This window comes from Trichosurus vulpecula, chromosome 8 (assembly GCF_011100635.1).
Source record: "Trichosurus vulpecula isolate mTriVul1 chromosome 8, mTriVul1.pri, whole genome shotgun sequence".
Classification (NCBI taxonomy): domain Eukaryota; kingdom Metazoa; phylum Chordata; class Mammalia; order Diprotodontia; family Phalangeridae; genus Trichosurus; species Trichosurus vulpecula.
In genome coordinates this window covers 199,681,535-199,704,842 of record NC_050580.1, presented here as the reverse complement: position 1 = coordinate 199,704,842, position 23,308 = coordinate 199,681,535, and the positions used below count along the sequence as shown (strand labels likewise).

Below are 23,308 nucleotides of genomic sequence, written 5' to 3'. Positions count from 1 at the left end.
AGGAATTGGTGATCTCTTATCTCAAGAGGAGCCTAATGGAAAGCTAGGGTCAAGGTCAGGATCAGGCCTTCTGCTTGCACTTAATATGCTCCCTATTTTTCTTAGGCCCTTAGGAGGTATTCTCTTCTCTACCAAACTCTGCTTTATAATTGGACACAGACTGATTAGAATCACGAGGACAGGCAATCTGTGGCTAAGGGTCACCAAGAGAGGATTTGCAAGAGTTAAGGCAGTCACAGTATTTCATAGAAGAATCGCCCAATAGGACTATAGAACTTGCAGATAGTGGGGGGAGATGGCCTAGATAACCTTGAAGGTTAATAATAATTTATACAGTGCTTACCACATGCTAGGCACTGTGGTTAAAGACTTTACAAATGTCATCTCATTTGATCTTCACAACAACTCTGGGAGGTAGGTGCTATCATTATCTCCACTTTACCGTTGAGGAAGCTGAGGTGGACAGTAGGACAGTGACTTGCCCAAGGTCACTCGGGAGATGGCAAGTTGGAATTTTAACCCTGGCCCTCCAACTTCAAATCCAACACTCCCACTCTATCATGGTTTTTCTTTTCTCAGTCCAGGTGGGGGCACATGATTTGTTGTTTGTTCTTTAGTGGTTTCCAACTCTTTTGACCCCATTTGGAGTTTTCTTGGCAAAGATAGAGGAGTGGTTTGCCATTTCCTTTTCCAGCTCATTTTACAGATGAGGAAACTGAGGCAAACAGGGTGAAGTGACTTGCCCAAAGTCACACAGTGAGTAAACTTCTAAGGCCAGATTTGAACTCAAGAAGATGAGTCTTCCTGACTCCAGACCTGGCACCCTATCTACTGCACTACCCAATAAACCCTGTAGGGTTCTACCATTGCAGACCATTGGAAGGAGAGTTTTCAGGGTGGGAGTTCTGAGAGGGTAGTTTTACTGATTCTGCAAGAGGTTTAACATCAAGAGGTTTCCTGACCACTATCGTTCTGTTTGCACTCCCCCAGAAAAGGGCTCTCTACAACACTGAAGAATGTAAGCTCTTTGAAGGCAGGGACTTTTTTTCTCTTTTTGTCTTTGAATCACCAGGGCCTTGTACAGTAGTTGGTTTAGAGAAGGTGCCCAATAAATGCTTATTTAATTGAAATAAATATAGGGTGACAGGCAAATAGCCTCTAAGAGGCCTCTTGGTTCTCTAGCCCTGGTCTCCTGCCCCAAAATAAGCAGGAAATGCTTAGGAACAAGGGATTGCCATCTCTTTCTCTGGACAACTTGAGGATTGGCTGGTGGGGATGGCATTGCAGCTCTGATTTTGGAGCAACCTGTTTTCTTTCCTTCTACTCCCATTACCTGCCCCCACCTCCACTTCCACACGCCAATCCCAGGCCCACCTTCCACACCCTCCACGAATTTCTCAGACATGATGCTGTGTCGTTCCTGGACCTGAAGCCTCTTGAAATTCCTTTTTCGGAGTCGAGCAACAATCCAGGCACTCAGCAGGCTGACTGGAGGAAGAGGCAAGGACAGGAGGGAGTTCAGGGGTTGCATAAAGGGTGGGGGAAGGGGAGAAGCCATTGGTGGAGGGAAGTAATGGGGATTTTAAAGGAAAGGAGCGGGTGCAAGACATAGGAAAGGTTTTTGGAAGCAAGGATGGGAAGAGGGATCAGAGGACAGACTGCCTTTGCCTCATCCCTCACCTGTTCTCGTTTCCCTTGTTAGAGAGACCCCTTCAGCTCAATCTTGATCTTTCAGGCCCTCCTAGGAGCCCTCTTCCCACCTTGGGCTGTTCTGTCCCCTTAATAGAACTAATTCTGAACCAGGCTCTAGAGAAGATCAAAATAAGGATTTGCCTTCTACAAAACCTCACAGCTCCCCCAGGCCAACTTGACCTGGCTGCAGACTACTCTGGCCTTTAAGGCTGGGACCATCAGAAACGACTTCTACTGAGCCCAACTCTAGAATTCCACACGCATCCCCACGGATGCCTATTTACAACAGACGAGCTCACCAGAGAAGGGGATGAGAGTAAGGCTTCTAACAGGATGGCCACCTCCCAAGGCAGCTCAAGGGACAAAGGGGTAGGGGTAGGGGTGGGGACTACAGAGTAATAATTAATACTAATAATGATAAAATATTTATATAGGATTTTAAGGTCTGTAAAATGCTTTACATTTGAAAGGAAGGAAGGAAACAAGCATTTGTTAAATTCTTGCTATGGGCCAGGCATTTTGCTAAGCACTTTGCTAATATTATATCATTTGCTCTTCACAACAACTCTGAAAGGTGGGTACTATTCTTATCTCTTTTACATTTGAAAAAACAGAGCGGGGGGGGGGGGGGTGTGTGTGACTTGTCCAAGATCACACAGCTCAGTTAAGTGTTTAAGGTCAGATCTGCGCTCATAACATCTCATTTGAGCTTCACAGCGACCCTGGGAGGTGAGTGCTATCATTATCCGCATTTTAAAGTAGAGGAAACTGAGACAGACAGAGGTTAAGCGAATAGTAAATCACGCAGAGGCTAGATTCGAACTCGGGTCTCCTTGACTCTAAGCTCAGAGCCTAATAATAATAGTACCAATAAGCTAAGATGTATAGAGTGCTTACTATTCACCAGGCACTTTACTGTTATTATCTCATTTCACCCTCACAACAATTCTGTGAGGTAGGCACTATGGTTATCCCCATTTCACAGATGAGGTAACTGAGGCAGACAGAAATTGAGTTACTTGCCCAAGGTCACATACCAAATAAGTGTCTGAGGTAAGATTCCAAGTTAGGGCTTCCTGAACCCACGTCCCATTACAAGAAGCCACTACAAGAAGCTGCCTACCTTGGGAAGGTGAGGTGGTGATGTCAGAGGGGGAAGGAAGGTCATAGTGTAGAGGAAGAGCAGAAAGCCAGCTGGCTATGGGGTTGAGGGAGGGGGCAGGAGCCATCAGTGTTACATCTTGAGGGGCAGATTAATAACTGGGATAAGCTAGAGCTTAGATGAAGAAATGTCATCCTGGTTCTCTCCCAGGTCTAATCAGGGGGGAGCGTAGGTGGGTAGGAAATGAGTTTGAATTTTAGTTACCAGTTAAGTGAGGGAGGCCTTCATGTATCAATTAGAGTGTGGAAACAAAGGCAGCAAATGAGATTAATTCTATCCTCTTGAGCGAAAGGGGGCATCAGCTATGGTCCTTTGGGCGCTGTGGTCTCCCTGGAGACTCAATCTATCTCCAGCCCCTAGACCAGGGACGGGAAACCTACAGCCTCGAGGCCGCATGTGGCCCTCTAGGTCCTCAAGTGCAGCCCACTGACTGAGTCCAAGTTTTACAGAACAAATCCTTCTGTTAAGGGGATTTGTTCTGTGAAGTTCGGATTCAGTCAAAGGGCTGCACTTGAGGACCTAGAAGGCCACATGCGGCCTCGAGGCCATAGGTTCCCCACCCCTGCCCTAGACACAGTTGGGGAAGAACAGAACTGAAAGGGGGCTGAGAAGCCATCTATTCCACTTTTCTCATTTTATAGATGCTAAATGAGACTTAGAAAAGTGATCCAAGGTGTGTGTGTGTGTGTGTGTGTGTGTGTGTAGGTTTAGAACTCAGGCCCTATAACTTCTGGTCTATCCAGCCTCCTTCAATACTACACGGTATAGTGAAAAGAGAAGAGGACTGAGTCAGAAATATTTGGGTTTAAAAAAAAATCTGGCTTTCCTACTCACTAGCCAGGTGAACATGGAGAAGTCAATAGATTCTCTGAACCTCAGTTTTCTCATCCTTAAAATGGAGCCTGTCTGGTGTGTGACGAGCATCTAACAAAATAGTGTAGGTGAAAATGCTTTATTTCCATTACCCCTCCCCACCTCTCACTTTGTTCCTCAGTCTCTAACATGCCCAACCATGGGGAGACTGGAGAACATCCAGTACCCTAGCTGCACTGTGGTTAAAGAATGGGAAAACCTATAGCACCAGGAATGTGTAGCTGGACTTGTCTGGAGGAGCTAGGGGAACATCTGACTTCTGTGCCCCACCCTAGGCCATGCCCTGTTTCAACTCCCTACCTATGAAGCAATGTCAGATGAGAATCTTTGGACTTAGGTAGTTCTTGGGGAGGGGGATATGCACGGCAAGAGAGAGAACACGGGCCTCAAAGGGGATAAGGGGAGACTTGATGGGCCATGCTTGCAGAGGGAGAATGAGAATAAACCCAGAACACTTGCTTCCCATGGTGCTTAGGAAGTAAATTCCAACAGATTTGGGAATGGGGGTATATTTGGAAGGGGAGGTGGTATTCTGAGACGGGGCACCCCTCCTCAAATGTTTCTGTAGATCTCAAATACTCTCAGCTCCCTTTTTCCACTTATGTTTCCATTTGCTATCTCCTTCCTCTTCCCAGGAGAAAGGAGGGGACTGTCCATTGAGCATTCCTCACCAGTTGGAACTGTCTCTTGTCCACAGTAACCCCTCCTGAGTCCCCATCCAGAGCTGTGCTTCCCAGACCAGAGCCTCCTTACCCAATGGGAAGCAGCAGAGGGCCCCAATTGTGATACCGAATCCAAAGCCACTGCCTTTGAAATAGTCGAGCACCACCAGGGGTACGCAGCTGGGCAAGTCTTCAGTTGTGATCTGCTGAGGTTGTGGGCAGGGGTCTCCTGGCAGGATAGAGGGGCGAGTGTCAGGACCCAGCAGAAGAGTTAACCACAGTCAGATTATAGGATTACAGATTCAGAGAAGGAAGGGAACTGAAAGGTCACTTAGTCCCACTCCCTTCACTTTACAGGTGAGAAAAGGGAGGCTCGGGAGTGACTTGCCCCAAGATCACACAGTGGCAGAGCTGGGATTAGAACCAGACGTGTGCTGGAGCTGGCTTGAACTGGCTTCAAAGAATTGATTGTTAAATTTCTGGGGTGAGCATTTACACCTCCAAAATCAGCAAATGCTACAAATCAGGGCTTTATTTGTTGTTTTGTTGATTGTCTAAACTTACAAAAATGGTAGACAGAATGTTAATAATGCAGATTAAATTTAAAAATGTGTTGCACATACAGTTCCCCTGCCCCCTTTCTGAAGAGCTGGTTGTTAAACATTTACCAGCACATCCCTACTCAGACCCCACCACATACACCATCTGACTCCAAATCTAGTGCTTTTTCCATTGTGCTGTACTTTGGCCTCTTTCCTAGGATTCCAGAGGTAAAAGAACGCTGTTCCTTGAGCTTTCTTTACAAGAACTGCCCAGCCAATAGAGTTTGGGAAAGACGTAAGGGGAGCCCCATGGAGTAAGGGCAGTTGTCCATATGAGAGTCTAGGAAAAGCAGGTTTGAGGGATCAGGAACACAAAGCAAGCAGGGTCCTGGGCAGGAAGAGAGGCAGAAGAGAACCCTTTTCCTGATTTTATCAGAGAGGGCCAGATCACTCACTCTAACTTTAGTTGAGAGCCAAACTGATCCAGACATTTTCACACATGTGCGCACACATCTTCACTGGCTGTAGTTGTGTGACTGGCTTTCTCTCCCTGCCTTTGACACTTCTAAGTCCCATTTTGGTTTCTAGCTTAATCAGGTACCTCTGAATCTAATCTTATCCTCTAAGGGGGCAACCCTCCGTGGATACTGCCTCCTTTCCCCAGGTGAGCTAGGAAGAAGCCTATGATTATTGCTCTAAAACTGGAAGGGCCCATGAAGCCAACTAGTCCAGCTTCCTTCTTTTGTAGAGGAAATGGACACCCAGGGAGGAAACTGAGACTCAGTGACATGAACAAAAGTTACGCAGGTAGTTAAGTGTAAGAGGCAGGATTTGAACTCAGATCTTTTGGAGCCCATGCCCTTTTGACTGTACCACTGAACTGGCCCTGCCAAGGGCGGGACCAATATTTCTCCTATTTCCATCTTTCAGTCTCAAGCTTCACTGAATCAAACCTACTGGAAGGGGGAACAAAGTAAGAGGGACAGAATCCCATCCCAGCTCATCCCCCTGGCCCTTCTCCATAAGCCCCTTACCCTCTCCCAGTATTCACATACCCTCTTTCCAGATAAAGACTTTGGGCTGCAGGGCACCCAGGCCCACACTGGTAACATCAACCAAGACATCACGGAAGGAGGTGTTTCGTATCTTGGCCACCTCTTCCTTGGAGAACAAACTGGTAGAGAGAGAAATGTTGAATCAGGATTGAAGAAGAGGAAGGGAGACTGACAATACCTTCAGAATCCAAGAACAAAAGTGGGAAGGGGGTAGGAGATTAGATGGGAGAGTGGAAAAAGTAGGAGAAAGGAAAGAAACACAATAAAGCTGGTGACCAGGGTTCAAGGTGGGAGTTCCAAGGGGGAGAGCATCTGGGACTCACAGTAGGGATAAGGGCCTGGTATGAGGTAGGGTCTGAGGCCCCATCTAGAGATGGGTGTCAAAGAAAGGGAGCGAGTGCCCACACTCAGGACCAAGGTTGGGGAGTGGAGTTTCAGGCCAAACCTCACCCATTCCTAGTGTTTTCAAACCAGTATCGGTCTCCATCTCGAAGCCGCATAAACTGATCAAGGATGATGGCAGTGAAGAGGGGCCCAGGATCCCCCCGGCACTCCAGCAACCCCCCAGCAAGCAGCTCTAGCCGGGACAGGTCATGGTGGTACATGGATGCCGTTGCCTCCAGGACCTGGGGCCATATTGGATACAAAAGTGAGTGGGACATCAGAATATTGGCCCTAAGTGGAAAAAGGTGATACCAAAGCTTCTGACACACTCAACCATTCTCCCAGGGTCCCAGGCCAAGGAAGAGGAAGCCCACTGTATTTGGAGAAACAGGACCTTGTATGGCCCAGGGTAGAGCACTCTGGCTGCCTGGGAATCCTACTGTGTAGCACTGGAAAAGAATCGGATAGATAGAACTTCCTAAAGATGCCCCTTCTCCTAGCGCCTCCCCACCTCACTGGGTCTCCTGACCCCTCTCTTGCTCATCCCACACCCTTTTTTTCCTCCCCAACCTCCACTTCATCCTCACAATGCCATTCCTCTGGGAAAGTTCAGGGTTGATGTCTTCCCACCGGGTGACTGGGGTTAATCCCAGGGCTACCCTAGCCTGGTTGTAAGAGGGCAGTCCCAGGTCTCGTCCTCGTTGTAGCCAGCTCGCTGAGTAGTCAGTACGAGAGAATTTCAGTGGCCCTGGCCAGAAATCTGAAAATGAGATGGTTCCTCAGATCAAACCCCACACTTGACTTGCTAGTGAACTGGACTTAAGTGAGACAGAGCTGTGCAAAGCCATCAGCCTCACTCTCTCCTCCCAAGCCATCACAGTCCAGTGGCAAGACACAGGTCAAGATGACTGGCAAGGGGAAGAAGGATAAAGGCATAGCCCTAAGAGAAACCAACTCACCTCTCATATCCTCCACTACCACATGATCCTCTCTCTCAGCAATCTGGGAGGCCATGCCCAGAAGCAGTGCATCCACTCCTCGGGCACTATGCAGGTTTGGGTTCTGGGAGGGGTGGGGAGAGCAAAGAAGGGGAGTAGATGATGGGACCATATGCCATCTTACTACCTGTCCCTGTTGTTCCATACCCTGCCTAGGAAGAGAAAATTCCTCCTGCCCCTGGCGAGTTCTTTGGAGAAGGGAGGTCCCACTCCACTCCAGGCATCAGCTCTTCCATAAAAGACAGCCCTTCTTTCAGAGGTTTCCTTTGAACTCCTTCCTGTTCCAAGCTGACAAGCCAGCCCTTCCCTGAAAGCTCTTTTCACAGCCAGGATTTGCAACACCTGGCCAGAAGCCAGGGCTGTTGAGCATCAGGTAGAGATATCAAAATAAGGGAATGTGTGTATGCTGAATGTCCTCTAAACTTTGTGCTTGGGGGCCATACAGTGTAGTGACGAGGGCCAGAAGACCGAGGGTCTAATTCTGGGTCTGCCAGTGACTGAATGACCTGGGGCAAGTTCCTTGGCCTCTTTTAGCCTCAGTTTCCTCATCCCAAAACACTGGCTAAATAAATCTCCCTAGGTCACTGGGATGAGAAACACATGGGATGGGATGATACATGTAAAAATTATATCTTTTGGATGGATAGATGCCAGGGCAGAAGGCCACTCTGGGCCACCTAAGGAATGAGTATTGGGTTCATCTAGAGTCAGAAGACCTGGGTTCAAATTCTGCCTCTGATATTTGTCTGTGTAAATTTGGGCAAGGTCTCGGTTTAATCAGTTGTAAAGTGAAGGGATTGGTCCCTTCTAGCACTAAATCTAGGTCTACGATCCTATGGTTTGTCTCCTCCTTGGGTACCACTGAAGGGGCAGAAAAGCAAGGAAACACTGAGGCACAGAATGGCACAGGGAATAGGGAAGGGCAGGGGAGAAACACTGGATTTAGAAGTTCAGGGTTCAGAATCCCACTATTTGTGGGCGGCTGGGTGGTACAGTGGATAGTGCACCAACCCCGGAGTCAAGGGGACTTGAGTTTAAATCTGCCCTCAGGCACTTACTAACTGTGTGACCCTGGATGAGTCACTTAACCCCAATTGCCTCAAAAAAAATCTCATTAAGTTGTGAAAAGAAAGGCAGCCTGAGGTGGCAAATAGAGAGCTGGCTTTGGAGTCCAGAAGAATTGGGTTCCAGTCCCACCTTTGCCACATGTTGGCTGTGTGACTCTAGACAAGTCACTTAAACTTCTTAGTGTCCAAGGCAACTCTCTGAGACCCTGAGTTGCAGAGAAGTGCTACCTTGTATTGGTAGAGAGACTCAATGGTGACTCACTACAGGCCTAGCCAATAAAAAGAATTTTGGAGCGGTCAAGAATAAGGATGCTGAAGAGGGGCCGTGTTCTCAAATTGGCTCTACAGGAATCCAGTGATGTCACTGGTCCTCTTAGAGAACAACCAACTCTGAGAGACCAGCAATGGCGACAACATCATCAAGGAACATTGGGAATTTGGGAAAGGCTAATCCCACCCACCTGGATTTCTCAGTGGAATGGAGTTGGGCTGGGGTCATTCTAGACTGCCTTCCTTTTTTTTTCATGGCCTATTAGCCACCAGCCTCTTCATCTTCCAATAGCTTTCCCCAATGCTGCCACCCCAAATGATACCTTCCCCTCAACACCCGCTCATCTCCCCAGCCATAATATTGCTTTACCTCTCGATTCCAGTAGCTGTTGCAGACCCTGAGAGCTGGGAAGACTCCTGACTTCCCACTGGTGACCTCCTGAAAATGGCAGCTGGAGTTTCTAAAGCAGGGGTAGGAGGAGTGATGTTTTTACCACAGGGGTCCTCCAGTTCTTGCTTCTTTGGAGCATTATAAAGGATAACTCTCATCCTGAAGAAACCTCTCCCCAGGGATCTTCCCACAACTGCCACCCTCAAACTGCAATCTGTAGTCACAGTTTCTTTGAAGAAGTAGAGGTACCAGAAACTGAGAATTGCAGAACTGAGTTCCAAAGAGGATACTGCTCTCCCTTTTCTCCTCGCTCTGCCCTTTCTCCACCTTTCCCCCTTTCTTTGTAACCACAGCACTCAGTACACAGCAGGCGTTTAATAAACGCTTGTTGACTGACTCCCTCTTCATCGTAAGCCCCTCCCATCCCAGCCTTTCCCCTCACCTCATGTAGACACCAGGGGGCACCATAGTGGAGAAGAGTTGCTTGGAGGCTGCCAGGAACTCAGGGGAGATGCTGGGATCCAGAAACGATCGATACCCTGGATAAGGGAGGGGAAGGCAATATGGTACTGGGCTCATGATTCCCCCCAGGCATTGCCCATCCCCCAAGCCAGATTCAGTCTCAGTTCATGCTCACTCCCTAGTGCTTACTGGATGTTAACCTCTCCCTGTTTCATCTCACCTTTATATTCTGGGGTCTTCTTTTGTAGGAAACTGGGCAGCCACTCATACAGAACAATGTTCTGCAGGAAGGAGAAAGACAAGAGAGGGATTTATGGGGACTGGAGAGAGGAGTGAAATTGGTTTTCATTTTTTGCCTCTGCATTCCCAGCTCTTAGAACAATGTTTTGCATACAGTAAATGCTTGTTAAATTGCTTGGGTAAATTTAAATTGCTAATTAAGTGCTTATTAAATTGTATCAAGTACTTTGTTTCTTTAAAAGAAAATTTTTTTTGATGAGTGAAAATAGATTTTTTTTCTCCCTCCAAATTGCCCAGTTGGAAAGAACGAAAACAAAAACACCGAACCCTAGTAACAACTATTCATAGGCAAACAAAACAATTTTCTACAATGGCCAAAAAAAAAAGTCTCAGTATGGATCCCTGAGCCCATTACCTGTCTGGCAGGAGGAGGGGAGAATGGGGGGGGAGGAGGACTAGAGAGGAGAACCCGGATAGAAAGCGGGACAAAGAAAGGAGTGGGGCATTATTTGGGGGAACCTTTGAGGGATCCTTGTCTGTAGAGTAGAGGAGTCCCTAGGAAGGGTTGTTCCTGCCTCCTACCTTTGGTTATAACCTGTTCTCTTTGGGGTTAGGCTCTAATATAGCCCCCCAAGTCACTTCACCCTGTTTGCCTCAGTTTCCTCATCTGTAAAATGAGCTGGAGAAGGAACCACAAACCACTCCAGTATTTTTCCCAAGAAAACCCCAAACAGGGTCACAATTGAACCACAAGCTTCCTACTGCGTGCCAGACACTTTAGAAATATCTCATTTGATGTTCCCAACCCCAGGAGGTAACTGCTATTCATATTCTCATTTAACAGTTACAGAGGTTAAGTGACTTGCTCAGGGTCACACTGCTAGTGTTTGAGGCCAGACCTGAACCCAAGTCCTTCTGACTCCAGGTCCAATAATCTATCTACCGCACCTCCTAGCAGCTTCTCGGAGGTCAGGAAAGTCTTCCCACAGAAGGTGGCTCCTAAGCTAAGCCTTAAAGGAAGCTGAGGACTCTCAAAGGCAGAGAAGAGAAAGGAGTGCCTTACCACCTGGGAGACAGTCTTTGTAAAGGCAAAGAGGTAGCAGATGGAATGCTAAATTTGGGGAATTGCAAGTAGGCCCACTTGGCTAGCACAGAGGAGAATAACTGTGAAATCTGCTTGGAAAGTAAGCTAGAGCCAGATGGTTTAGGGCTTTAAATGACAAACTGAGGGCATTGTATTTTATGCTAGAGACATGAGGGAGCCAGTGAGGATGCTTGAGCATGGTCAGATCTGCGCTTTAGGAAGATTATTTGGCAGTTGGTGGAGAATGAATTGGCAAAAGGAGAGACTAGAAACAGGGAGATAAATGAGGAGGCTACTGTAAAAAATCTAAGCAAGAGGGGGTAAGGGCACAGACTAGTTCACTGGCCACATGATGGAGAGAAGGGGCAGATATGAGGCAGCATGCTGTTCAGTTAGAATGGACAAGACTTGGCAACTGATTGACGATGAGGGGTTCGTGAGAGGGAAGAGTCAAGGATGACTATGAGTTGTTGAACCTGGGTGCCTAGAAGGATGGCAGTGTTCTCAACAGAAACAGGGAAGTGCAGAAGAAGGTAGGTTTACTGTGGAAGATAAGGGATATTTTCATACTCCTTCAGAGTAGGACTCGACTAGGATGGGATTGGATGTGTGCTTACTCTATTTTTCTTTTTGGAGGCAATCAGAGTCAGGTGACTTGTCCAGGGTCACACAGCTAGGAAGTATCTGAGGCAGGATTTGAACTCAGGTCCTCCTGACTCCAGAGTTAGTCCTCTATTCTATCCACTGTGCCACTCCATGTATCTACTCTAAGAAGTATTCTTATGCTTTCTGAGGTAGCGGTGGATTTCTGCGTCCCAGAATCTTAAAGCTGCATCTCATCTCCCACCCCTTCCCACCTCATTTTATAGGTGGGGAAATTTAGGCCTGAAGAGAAGGTAACCTGAAGTTATACGGCCAGCTAGGAGCCTCCCTGCCTTTACAAAGGCTGTCTCCCATGTGGTAAGGCACTGCTTTCTCATCAGAGCTCCACTCCTTGGATGTCAGTTCTCAGAATCCCCAAACCAGTGTTCTTTCCACTACACCCACCACAGTCGTGTGGCCCCTGGGCTGACCTGGTAGGTGGCGATGACCCTCTTTCGGGCATGCTGGAACAGCTCCTCGTCTCCCCAGGTCGGGTGCTCCCGGGCCAGCCTCTGAGCCCACAGGTTGTGGTATCGGAACCAGAGGAGACCCAGCGCCTGTAGAAATGGGTTTTGGTTCCCTCTCTCGGCCCCAAAGGCTACAACCAATAGGAGGGGAGGAAGGTGATTTTATTAACCGAGGTGCTGATCTCCAACTCCCACTTAACTCTCCCCAACCCTCACTAATCCCAAGATTCAAATGGATCCACAGTCAGTCACTAACCTACCCTTCCTTTAAACCTTTTTCTGTCTGCCTTGCCCCTCCAGATACCTGGAAACCTCACCATATAGCCCTTGGGGGCCACGCTGCCCAGTGGAAGGGTCTGGTGCTGTCCACATGAGGAAGGATCCATGAGTGTCCCTGGGGAAAGCAGGGTCTGGCCCTGATGCCAGCTCCCCACCAGAGAAGCTCCTCAATGCATCACTCCAGGAGTGAGAAGAACCATAGATGGCACTGCCGTCTAGCCAGCCGGTCACCTCATTCGTCTATGGAGAGAGTGACAGATGTAAGGGGAGGTGAGGCATTGGCTGGTAGTAGCCAATGAGAAAAGTACCCACCTGCGGACACCATAGTCTCTGAGCCTGAGGAATTGCCCCTCCCCACCCCCAACAGGAGAGATCCAATGATAATCCCCTCCCCATCATTATTACAGTAGGCTGATGGGCTTCAGAGACTGACTGGACCTCCACTGGGGAAAAAAGAGTATTGGTGATAGCTGCTCCCAACCCCCTCCTGCTTAGTTCCAAGTTCATCCCCTCCTTTCATCTCACCTGGTCCCGGGGGTTGCTTGGACTCTGTCCAGTGTCTGGGTCCCACTGGCTTCTCTGGAACGGGAGCACCACATCCCCCTTGTTACTGGGGTCAAACACTGGGTCCCCAGCTGGGACACGGATATTCAAGAACTCAGTAGGACAGCCTGTCCGCTCCACACTGACCATATCTGAGAGTACATGGTACCCTGGGAGGCAAGGAAGGATTGGGGAGGGGCAGTCAGCCAAGGTATAAGGAAGAAGAGTAAAGGCTTTCCCGGTTGATAGCCTATACACTTGGGCCCCACACAGGGACATCTTGTTATAGTGGATAGAACACTTTTTGAATTCAGAAGGATGTAGGTTCAATTCCCATCCCAAATATTTACTGTGTGACACTGGACAAGTAAGTTAACCTCTCTGAGCCTCAGTTTCCTTATGTGTAAAATGGTAGCACCTACCTCATGAAGTTGTTTGGAGGATCAAATGAGATGGCATATTTGCCAACTTTAAAGTACTCTCTAGGTGTCAGCTATTATTCTACCAAGCTTTTTCTTAGAGCTTCTGAAAACTCACTTCCCCAAGACAGGTGGTCTTTAGTCCATGCCCCCACCTCCTCTGCCCTGAGGCCTAATATGTGAGCCAAGCCCCGATGTCCATGCTGTTGTCATTCCCAGTTTGATTCTCTCCTTGGCAACCAGGGAGGTGCCCAGTGAGTGTGCCCAGACAGGTGGGGTGGCAACATGGGTTCCAACATGCCAGCTGGGAGCTTGCCCAGGAAGGGCCTGCCCAACCTCAGTGGCAATGCAGATGGGTGAAGAGAGCAGGGCAGCCTCCCTCATAGAGCACATGAACAAAAACCTGGCAGAGCTGGGCAGCAGGGCAGGCTCTTTGTCTTCCTGCAGGCTGGGGCTCAGAACCTGGACCTCAGTCTCCTCTATTTAAAAATTAGGCTGTTGATTTATATCCTTCTTATTTAACACAATGTCTTGCACTTAGTATGGGCAGCTAGGTAGCCTAGTGGATAGAGTGCCGGGCCTGGCGGCAGGAAGACTCATCTTCCTGAGTTCAAATCTGAACTCAGACACTTATTAGTTGTGTGACCCTGGGCAAGTCACTTAACCCTGCTTGCCTCAGTTTCCTCATCTGTAAAATGAGCTGGGGAAGGGAAATGGCAAACCATTCCTGTATCTTTGCCAAGAAAACCCCCAATGGGGGGGTGGGGACAGGGTTGGACATGACTGAAATGACTGAACAACAACTTCCAAGTAGCAGGTGCTTCATAAATATTGAAAAGAATTAAATTAAATCTGTTAAGTCATAGAGCCATAGATTCGAATATAGTATCTAGTCACAGGATCACAGATTTAGTTAGAAGGAGGCCAAGTGCAACCTCCTTTTACAGATAATGGAAACTGAGGCTGAGAAAAGAGAAGCAACTTGGCCAGGGTCACATATCTACACTAAGTGTCTGAAGCAAAATTCAAACTCAGGTCTTCCTGACTCCAAGTCCAGAGCTGTCCACTGGGCCACCTAGCTGCCCCTCAACTCTGACCCCTTCATTTTACGGAGAGAGATACAGTCAGTCTAATAAGCATTTATTAAGTCCCTCTCTTCTGTTGGAAACTTTTCCTAAGTTTTCTTAGATGGTCACAATCTCTGACCTGGCCCTAAAGAGCCCCCGCTGTGCAGGACCATCCGGACCTTTAATTTCTGAATGAAAAACTTTCCCTTTCCAGCCTTTTAGCTAAATCACATGGGAGGGCCTCCCAAGTGTTCCCACCTGCGCCCACATGAATCTGCAGTTCCCGGTCGGGGTGGAGATTTGATGACCTGATTTCTTTTCCACCCTTCCCCCATGCACCCACCCCATCCTCCAGCCAATTCTGAATTCATCTGCTTCCCTTCTTATCTCCTTCCACCTCCTAGAAACCTCCTTAGGTCAACAATCTCCTTCTTCCATTCTCTTCCCCCCATCTGCAGCCTTCCTACCTCTCAACCTTACCGCTGCTCCCTTTTAACCCTCCTCCCTCACTTGCTCCCGACTCTCACCAAAGAAGACCCCTAGCACCGTTCGATTGCGGAAGGAGGGCTGCCCTGCCGCACCCCGCATCGCGGCGTTGCTGAGATTGCGAGGATTGGGCAGGTGCGGTTCGTCCAAGGGCCGGAACACACCATCCGCATAAGTGGCAGGTACCAGACGCCGTAGCCGGGAGCCTGGGAAGATAAAGAGAACCCGGTTGGCTGAGTGACCAAGTCTGTCCTTTGCCCAGAACCCTTCCCAAGGCCTCCTCTGCTAGACAGATAGGTATTGATGGGATCCTGAGATACGGGCCTGAGAGGTGCCTTAGAGGCCATCAAAGCCAACTCTCCCATTTTACAGAAGAGGAAACTGAGGCAAAGAGCAGTTAAGTAACTTGCCCAGGGCCACAGAGCTAGTTAGTGTCAGTTAGGATTTGAATCCAGGTCTTCTTGACCCCAGTATCCCAAGCTGCCGCTGGAGGAAGGGTTCCCCTGTCTCTGTTCTTTCTTCCCTATTGCCCTCTGCAATCTTCATCTCCCCTTTCTCACCCCTCCCAATTCTTCCTACTCATTCCACTCTCCCCTTCCGGTCTCATAAATCCCTCTACTTCATTCTTTTTATTTTTATTTATTTAATTTTTAATTCAAGGAATAACCCTCTACTTCATTCTGATCCGCCTTGGCCCGGGAGAACCCATCTCAGTCTACTTCCCACCTACCCTTGCTGCCCCATCTGTGTTCTGCAAGATTGTTGTACCAGCCGTCGAATCGTTGTACTTCCCAAGAAATGGAGCTCGGGGCACCTGCAAGATGGAGAGCATGTAGTGGGGGGAGTCTGTTTGGGAGAGGAGAGCAAAAGCAAGTAGGAGCTGGGCACTGTAATCCAAGCAGGGGACCCCATGGAGAGTTGTTGGTTGATGGAAAAGTATACAGAAGAGATAAGGCCTACATTGGGCATCCTTAACCTTTTTTGTGTCTCGGACCCCTTTGGTGGGTATGGATACCTTCCAATTGCTAGCGTCTATATAGTGCTCTAAGATTTACAGAGAAATTTACAGATATTATCTCATTATATCCTCATAACAGTCCTGAGAGGTAGCTGCTATTATTATCCTCATTCTACAAATGAGGAAGTTGAGGCACACAGAGGTTAGGGGACTGACTTAGGGTTACAGAGCTAGTAAGTTTCTAAGGCCAGATTTGAGCTCAAGATCTTCCTTGAGGACTAGAGCTTTATCCAAGTGCCCCCATCAAGCAGCTTCTATAATGTTGCTAAATGCATAAAATAAAATACATTGGATTACAAAGAGGACTAATTCTATTGAAATACAGTAATCAGGATTTTTTTTTAAAGTTCAAAGATCCCAGGTTAAGAACCCCTGGCCTAGAGAGATATCCAAATCAACACCTGTTTGAGGTGTGCTGGGTGCCTAGGGAGAGTTCTGGCAAGGAATCCCTAAAAGTCAGATGGAGAGGAACGGTTAACCGAAAAGGGAAAACCAGGTTACAGAGAAGCCTGCCTGGAGCAGTGGTGATGAGAGGATAAGAGAGGGGAGGAAAGATGTAGGGAAGATGAACATAGGAAAAGAGGAGACATAGGGAGCTGTCTAAGGGCTGAGGGACAGAGAAGGGGGCATTGAGAAATATCCAACACATAACAGTACAGGTTGTAACAGTCTAAAAACAATCTCATGCTCCCAAAAAAGCAATATTAGAAAGCTACAGATTGAACTGATTTTATACTTAAAAAGAGAAGTAAGCTGTCCATAGAATTTCATGTATAATCAATCCTCTTTTTCTATTCAACATATATGGACATGCTCAATTTATTTCATGTTTCAATTCAAAATAGAAATAAAAGATCATAAAAAGTAATCTCACAGGGAAGATCCCAGCTCCACCCCAAGGTGAGAGAGGAAATGTCACCTCATTATAACATCAACCTCCTCATAGGGGTGTCATCAGGCGGGGTGAGGGTTGGCTCTCACAGATCTGGCCCAGGGCAGGGGTGGGGGTCAGAGAGACCATGGTATTTTTCTTGCCCTGGCTCTTCTCCCAGTTCCTGGGAGGGACTGGGGTCTGGACTGGTCATGTTGATGACTTCACTCCCAAATCTTCACTGAGCACCCCACCTCCCATGAAATTACTGTCCCCCGGGATCTTCTGTCTCTATGACCCTGTAACACTCCTCTCTAAAACGTGGTGCTTGGGACAGAGGAGGGTAGGAGGCGAGAGGGATTGTTTCTTGGCCAGTAGGCGATGAGTTTAAGGGCCTGGGACAAAGAATGGGAAGGGTCCTACTAAGCAGGAGGTATAATTGGCCCTCTGCCAGACTCCTCACCCCAAATCATGACACTATAGAAGTGGAATTCACCTGCTTACCTACCTGGAAAAAGGGGGGAGGAATAAGCCTCTATTAGCAGGTGTTTGCTCCTTGACTCTTGCCAATGATTCCCCCCCTCACTTTCCCCTCCTTCCTCCCCGCCCCCAGCTGTCTCTTCCACACACCCACTAAACATGCGGTACATTGGAGCAATACAGTAGATGACTCACCCATTGGAATTTGAGCAAAAAAACTGAGCAGAGGATTTAGGGACTGGGGATAAAGATCAGGGTTGTGACAAATCAGAGCCAAAGGAACAGGGAAAGGGAAAAAAAACTTGGGATGGAGTGGAAAATCAAGGTCAAAAAGGGGGATAGAGACAGTGATGACGAAGTAAAAAGGAAAGAAACAGGGAAGCTAAAGATAGCATTACAGTCCTGGGGACCCCAGGAGTCTGTCTGTCAGTCAATAAGTATTTATTAAAGGCTAATTATGAGGCAGGTGTAGTGCTAAATTCTGGGAATACAAAGAAAGGCAAAACCAATCCCTGCTTCTGAGGAGCTTTCTAATGGAGGAAACAACATGCAAGTAACTAGGCAAATTTGTAAGCAGAGAAGAGACATACAGAGTAGATAAGAAAGTGATGTCAGAGGGGAAAGGCAAAGCAGCTGGTGGGGGAGCCAGGAAAGGCCTGGTAAGTAAGATCTAATGAAGGTGGGATTTAAGCTGAGTCGTGAAGGGTGCCAGGGAAGCCAAGAGGCACAGGTGAAGGAGCAAAGCATTCCAGGTATGGTGATAGTCAGTGCAAAGGCAGAAGGGATTCAGAGGTTCATGTGAAAGGAACAGTAAATAGGCTGGCATATCTGGATCATAGAGTAAAGGGGCAAGGGGGGAAAGTATAAGAATGCTGGAAAGGTAGAAAGGGGCCAGATTGTGAAAGGCTTTAATTACCTTTATATTTAATGTTATTGATATTGATATCAACATGGGTAATTATTATTAAGTAGTATTAATGTTTAAAAATTTACAGTATCAAAGTATTTAACAATAATTAATATCATCAGTGTGTTCATCCGTAATGTTGTTATAGTTTATATATAAATTTTATATTTTTATACAGTTTATTAATATGTTTATTACTCTTATTTCTATATTTGATATAATTAAATTATATTAAATGCCTAGAGAGAGAGAGGATTTATATTTGATCCTAGAGGTAATAGGTTTAAATCACTAGAGCTTATTGAGTGGTTGGGTGAGCACAGGCAGACCTACAATTTCAGGAAATCACTTTGGCAACTGAATGAAGGCTGAAATGGAGTAGAGAAAGATTTGAGGTAGAGAAACCAATTATCCAAATTAGAGGTGATGAGGACCTCTTTATAAGTGGGGAGAAGAGATGTATTAGTGAGAAGCTGTTAAGGTAGAAACAAGAAGGTTTGGGAGTGGGTTGGAGATGTGGGGTGAGAGTAAAGAAGTGAGGATGACACTGAGGTTGCAAGCCTGGATCGGGTAGGGTGGTAGTGCCCTCCATAGTGATAGGGAAGTTCAGAGAGGAGAGTTTTGGGGGAAAGATAATGAGTTCTGTTTTTAAGCATGTTGAGTTTGAAATGCCTATAGTACAATCAATTCAAGATGTCCAAAAGGCAGTTGGTGACACAAGACTGGACCTCAGGAGAAAGACTAACACTGGATAGCCAGATATGGGAATCATCTGCACAGAGAGGATCAAGAGCCCATGGAAGTTGATGAGACCAGAAAGAAGAGAAGAGGGCCCAGGTAGAGCCTTAGGGGGCACCTACAGTTAGTGGTCTTGACATGGATGAAGATCTAGTAATGAAAACTGAAAAGGAGTGGTCAAACAAGTGGGGAAGAGCCAGGAAAGAGTAGTGAGCACCTAGGTAGAAGATATACAGGGATACAGGAGGAGGTGATCAACTGCGTCAAATGCTACAGAAAGGTCAAAATGGATGACAACTGAGAAAAAGCCATTGCATTTGGCAATCAAAAGCATTGCAGAGGGCAATTACAGTTGGATGATGAGGTTAGATGCTGGACTACTGACAGTTTGGAAGAGAGTGAGAAGAGAGGAAGTAGAAATACCTAGTATAGATGGCCTTCTCAAAGAGGTTAGCTCAAGGGGAGGAGAGACGTAAGATAATAGCTTGAAGTGATAGTAAGATCTAATGAGGCCTTTTTAAAAGATGGTGACATTTGGACAGGTGTTTAATTGGCAGAGAAGAAGCCAATAGAGAGGGAGAAATTGAAGATGAGAGAGAGAGACAGAGAGAGAGTGATAGAGGGCATAATCTATTGGAAAAGATGGTGGGACCAAGGGTACATGTAGAGGGTTTGGCCTTGGCAAGTAAAGCCTCTTCTTCATGTGAGACAGGAATGAAAGAGGAGAAAGTGAGAAAGACACATGAGTGATATGAGATAAGAAGGAGGGGAGGAGAGGGAGCTGCCAGAGAATGATCTCAACTCTTGCTTTCATGAAGTTATGTGCAGCAAAATCCTATCCCTCTACCTCTGATGAAAACAAAAAACAAAACACAAAATCTCTTGATCTCTTGTTTAAACACTTCTTGGAGTATATTCAATAACCTTCCTTCCATTCTAGTTTTTCCTACCCCTTTAAGTCAGGAATTTCTCCCTTTTGTCTAACCTAATACTCTTTTGTAGCAATTTATGTCTACTGCTCCTCATTTTGTTTGTAGAGATGGAAATTACCCAATTATCATCCTTAGTTTAATAACACTACAAAGATTTGAAGACAACTATTCAACCTTCTTTCAGACGTCTTTTTTCTAGGCTAAACAATTCCAGTTGCTCCAAGTTTATCTTAATTTTTTTGGCTCTCTCTCTCTCTCTCTCTCTCTTCATATATATGTATATATATGTGTGTGTGTATATATATATATATATATATATATATGTATATATATATATATATATATATGTCTCCTCTCTATTCTCCACATTTCAGTAAGTAAACAAGACTAGTTATGAATTTAAACAGGGTGGCGTGTAGCATGACGATGTCCCAGTAGGTTAAACTTTTGTCAATCACTTTTTAACACTAATTTGCTTTCAGTTTTGAGGTCACTTTGAGCCCCAGACCCCTTCCTACTTGTGTCTAGTCATTCTTGTCCTATCTTGTCCTATCTCAAATCAGGATCAAATTCTAGAAGCAAAGAAAAGATGAAGGTAAGAACACAAAGTCTTCAGGATGGAGGAAGAATAGAATAGGAGGGATGAAGGAGAAGAGATAGGCAATGCAATTGAAGTATCATCAGGCTGGCTAAAAAGGCATGAGAACCTGGGACTCCAGAATACCTTCAACTTTGAGGTCTTGAATAATGTCCCTATTAGGATTTGTAAGAATTTATAGGGATAAAAGTCATTCCTCTAATGGATAAGTAGTTAAAGGATATAAACAGGCAGTTATCAAAAGAAGAAATACAAGCTATCACAACCATATGAATAAATGTTCCCAATCAAAAATAATGAGAAATGAACATTAAAATGGCCCTGAAGTTTCACCTAAGAGACAGCAGATTGACAAAGATGACTAGATCATAAATGTTGGAGAAGCTGTGGAAAGATGGCCACACTAATGTACTATTGGTAGAACTGTGAATTGGTACAACCATTCTGGAAAGGAATTTGAAATTATACCCAAAAAAACCACTAAGTTATACACATCCTTTTTATCTATCTACTGCTACTTATATATCCCAAGGATGTCAAAGAAAGAAAGAAATGTTCCATGTGTGCAAAAATATTTATAGCAGTACTTTTTGTAGCATCAAAAAAGCTGGAAACAAAGTGTATGTCTGTTGATTTGAAAATGGCTGCACAGATTTTAGAATATGAATTTAATGGAATATTTTTGGGCCCTAAGTAATAATAAATGTGAGAAATTGAGAAATAATTGGGAAGACTTTTATAAATTGATATAGAGTGAAGTGAACAGAGTAGGAGAATAATTTACATGATGCCCACAGCAAAATAAAGCAAAAGAAAATTAAAAGATTTCAAACTTCTGGTCCATTCAGTGACCAACTGTTACTTCCAAAGACTTGAAGGTCAAGTGTACCTCCCTACCTTGGTAAAGAGGTGATAGACAACAGGTATGAAATAAGGCATATGCTAGTTTGTATTTATTTGTCAGAAGAGAGGGTTCTAGTGGGGAGGAGAAGAAAGTCATTGAAAAGTGACAATGATGTCAAAAAATAAAATAAACATTAAAGTGAGACATTAAAAGACATGAATGTAAAGACATTTTAAAAAAGGAAACTCCTTAAAATATGCTCTCTCCAGTTTAGTATGCTACTCACCTTCATGGCCCCATGGACCAACCAGGAGTGTCCATGTCAGTGCCAACTTCCAGCTCATAATGCAGATTTACAGCAGGGCCAAGGTCCTGGAAGACCCCACACTGGGCACCTTTGAAAGACAAGGTGGCAGAGAAGATGGGAGGACATAGACAATTCCAGGGCTTTCCAGATACGAGTGACTCCAAGGAAGTTGGGAATAAAGCTACCACAGCCATCATGAAACAAGTGACAAAAGGTATCTCATTTACAGTTGGGATTAACTGGCAAATCCTACACCAGGCCTGTTCCCCTCATAGTGAGGTCTAGTGTAATCAGTCAGTCAATAAGCTTTTATTAAGTGCACTGTGGTAAGGGTAAGGATATAAAGAAAGCCAAAAGAGAGTATGTGCATTTGGGGAGCTCACAATCTAATGGGGGTGACAGTATATAAACAACTATGTGCCAACTACATACAAGATACATGAGAAACAACCAACAGAGGGAAGGCACTAGAAATGAGAGAAAGCAAGACTGGAAATCAAGGAATTTGAGGTCTAGTCATAGCTGTTGCCATTAATTAGTTGTGTGACTTTAAAAGAGACACTTTTCTATCTGAGCCTCAGTTTACTTATCTATAAAAATAACGCCTACCATATCAACTTCTCAAGGGTGCTGTGAGGAGCAAATGATAATGAGTGTGAAATCATTTTGAAAAGTTAAATAGCATCATACAAATTTAAGGGATGACAAAGAATATAATAAATATAATAATAATAATAAAAAAGGTGATAATGATAAATAGCCTTTCCATTTGGAGGTCCCTTAGACATCTCAAACTTGATTATGTCCAAAACAAGAACTCATTATATTTCCCCCCAAAACCAATCCCTTCTCCAAGCTTCCTTATTTCTGTCAAAGGCAGTTAATTCCATCTGGTCAGTCACACCGGTTAACAGATTCAGTCACCATTCCCACTTCTCTCTCCATTGTCTTCCAGATTTAATCACTCTAATGTTGATCCACAGATATCCATATTTAATCAATTGCCAAGTCTCATCTATTTTACTTGCACAGAGAGCATCCTTCATGTCAGTTCCCTTGTCTCCACTCATAGTGGCCCTACCCTACTTCAGTTCCTCATCACCTCTCCCCTGGACCATTGCAATAACCACTTTATTGGCCTCCAGATTGCCAGTTTCTCTCCTTTCCAATCTATCTTTCACAGAGCTGGCAGATCAATAGTACCAAGACACAGAACTGACCATCACACTCCCCCACTCAATAATCTTCCAAACATCTCATTATTAATAATTAATGACCCTAATATTATTCATTTATTTTTATTATCCCAATTGCTTCTAGGATAGTCCTCAGCCTGGCACTCACCCTCCATAATCTGTTCTCAGGATAACTATGGCCCATGAAGAATTATCTGTTGCACAGTGGAGTGTGCTGGAGAGGACATGCTAAACTTCCCATAGAGATGCCCATGTCCAAGATATTGTCCCTTCAAGATCCCTGCCTCCTGTACTCAAAATGAAGCCCTCCCTATCCCGAGCTACTCAGTCCCTCAAGATTCTATGATGGGCTGGGTCTTCATTAGAGTTGAAGTAGGAGATAGTCACCCTCCCCAGGGTCTCCACAGATTCATAAAAGAAAGGTTAGAGTCGGTGTAAGATGGTCAGGCAAAGTCTAGGGATCACAGGGCAGCGGTAATACTGTCTGGTGCCTACGGAACATTTGACTCTAGGATGTTCTGATGGGAGTGGTCTGAGTTTAAGGTAACTCCAGCTTTAAACTTCAGGGACCCCTCTTTGTGCCCAGAAGTGCTACAGGGCAAAGCTACCAAGGTCCAAGCCCACACCTGGTA

The 23,308-nt window shown here is 45.8% G+C and overlaps 1 protein-coding gene across 1 annotated transcript in view; it reads right to left on the bottom strand.

Moving 5' to 3' along the window:
- The window catches only part of LOC118829117 (dual oxidase 1-like), a 56,083-nt gene extending 34,566 nt beyond the window's left edge, over nucleotides 1-21,517 (bottom strand). The window contains exons 1-15 of the mRNA XM_036736072.1: nucleotides 21,460-21,517; nucleotides 15,516-15,599; nucleotides 14,827-14,991; nucleotides 12,796-12,983; nucleotides 12,309-12,510; nucleotides 11,956-12,122; nucleotides 9,779-9,839; nucleotides 9,539-9,635; nucleotides 9,076-9,166; nucleotides 7,330-7,432; nucleotides 6,958-7,130; nucleotides 6,437-6,612; nucleotides 5,987-6,105; nucleotides 4,481-4,618; nucleotides 1,375-1,488 (exon numbers count right to left, since the gene is read on the bottom strand). Of these exons, the coding sequence (XP_036591967.1) occupies nucleotides 1,375-1,488; nucleotides 4,481-4,618; nucleotides 5,987-6,105; nucleotides 6,437-6,612; nucleotides 6,958-7,130; nucleotides 7,330-7,432; nucleotides 9,076-9,166; nucleotides 9,539-9,635; nucleotides 9,779-9,839; nucleotides 11,956-12,122; nucleotides 12,309-12,510; nucleotides 12,796-12,983; nucleotides 14,827-14,991; nucleotides 15,516-15,599; nucleotides 21,460-21,517 (1,936 nt within the window). The remainder of the gene's footprint in view (nucleotides 1-1,374; nucleotides 1,489-4,480; nucleotides 4,619-5,986; nucleotides 6,106-6,436; nucleotides 6,613-6,957; nucleotides 7,131-7,329; nucleotides 7,433-9,075; nucleotides 9,167-9,538; nucleotides 9,636-9,778; nucleotides 9,840-11,955; nucleotides 12,123-12,308; nucleotides 12,511-12,795; nucleotides 12,984-14,826; nucleotides 14,992-15,515; nucleotides 15,600-21,459) is intronic.
- Between the last annotated feature and the right edge of the window lie 1,791 nt (nucleotides 21,518-23,308).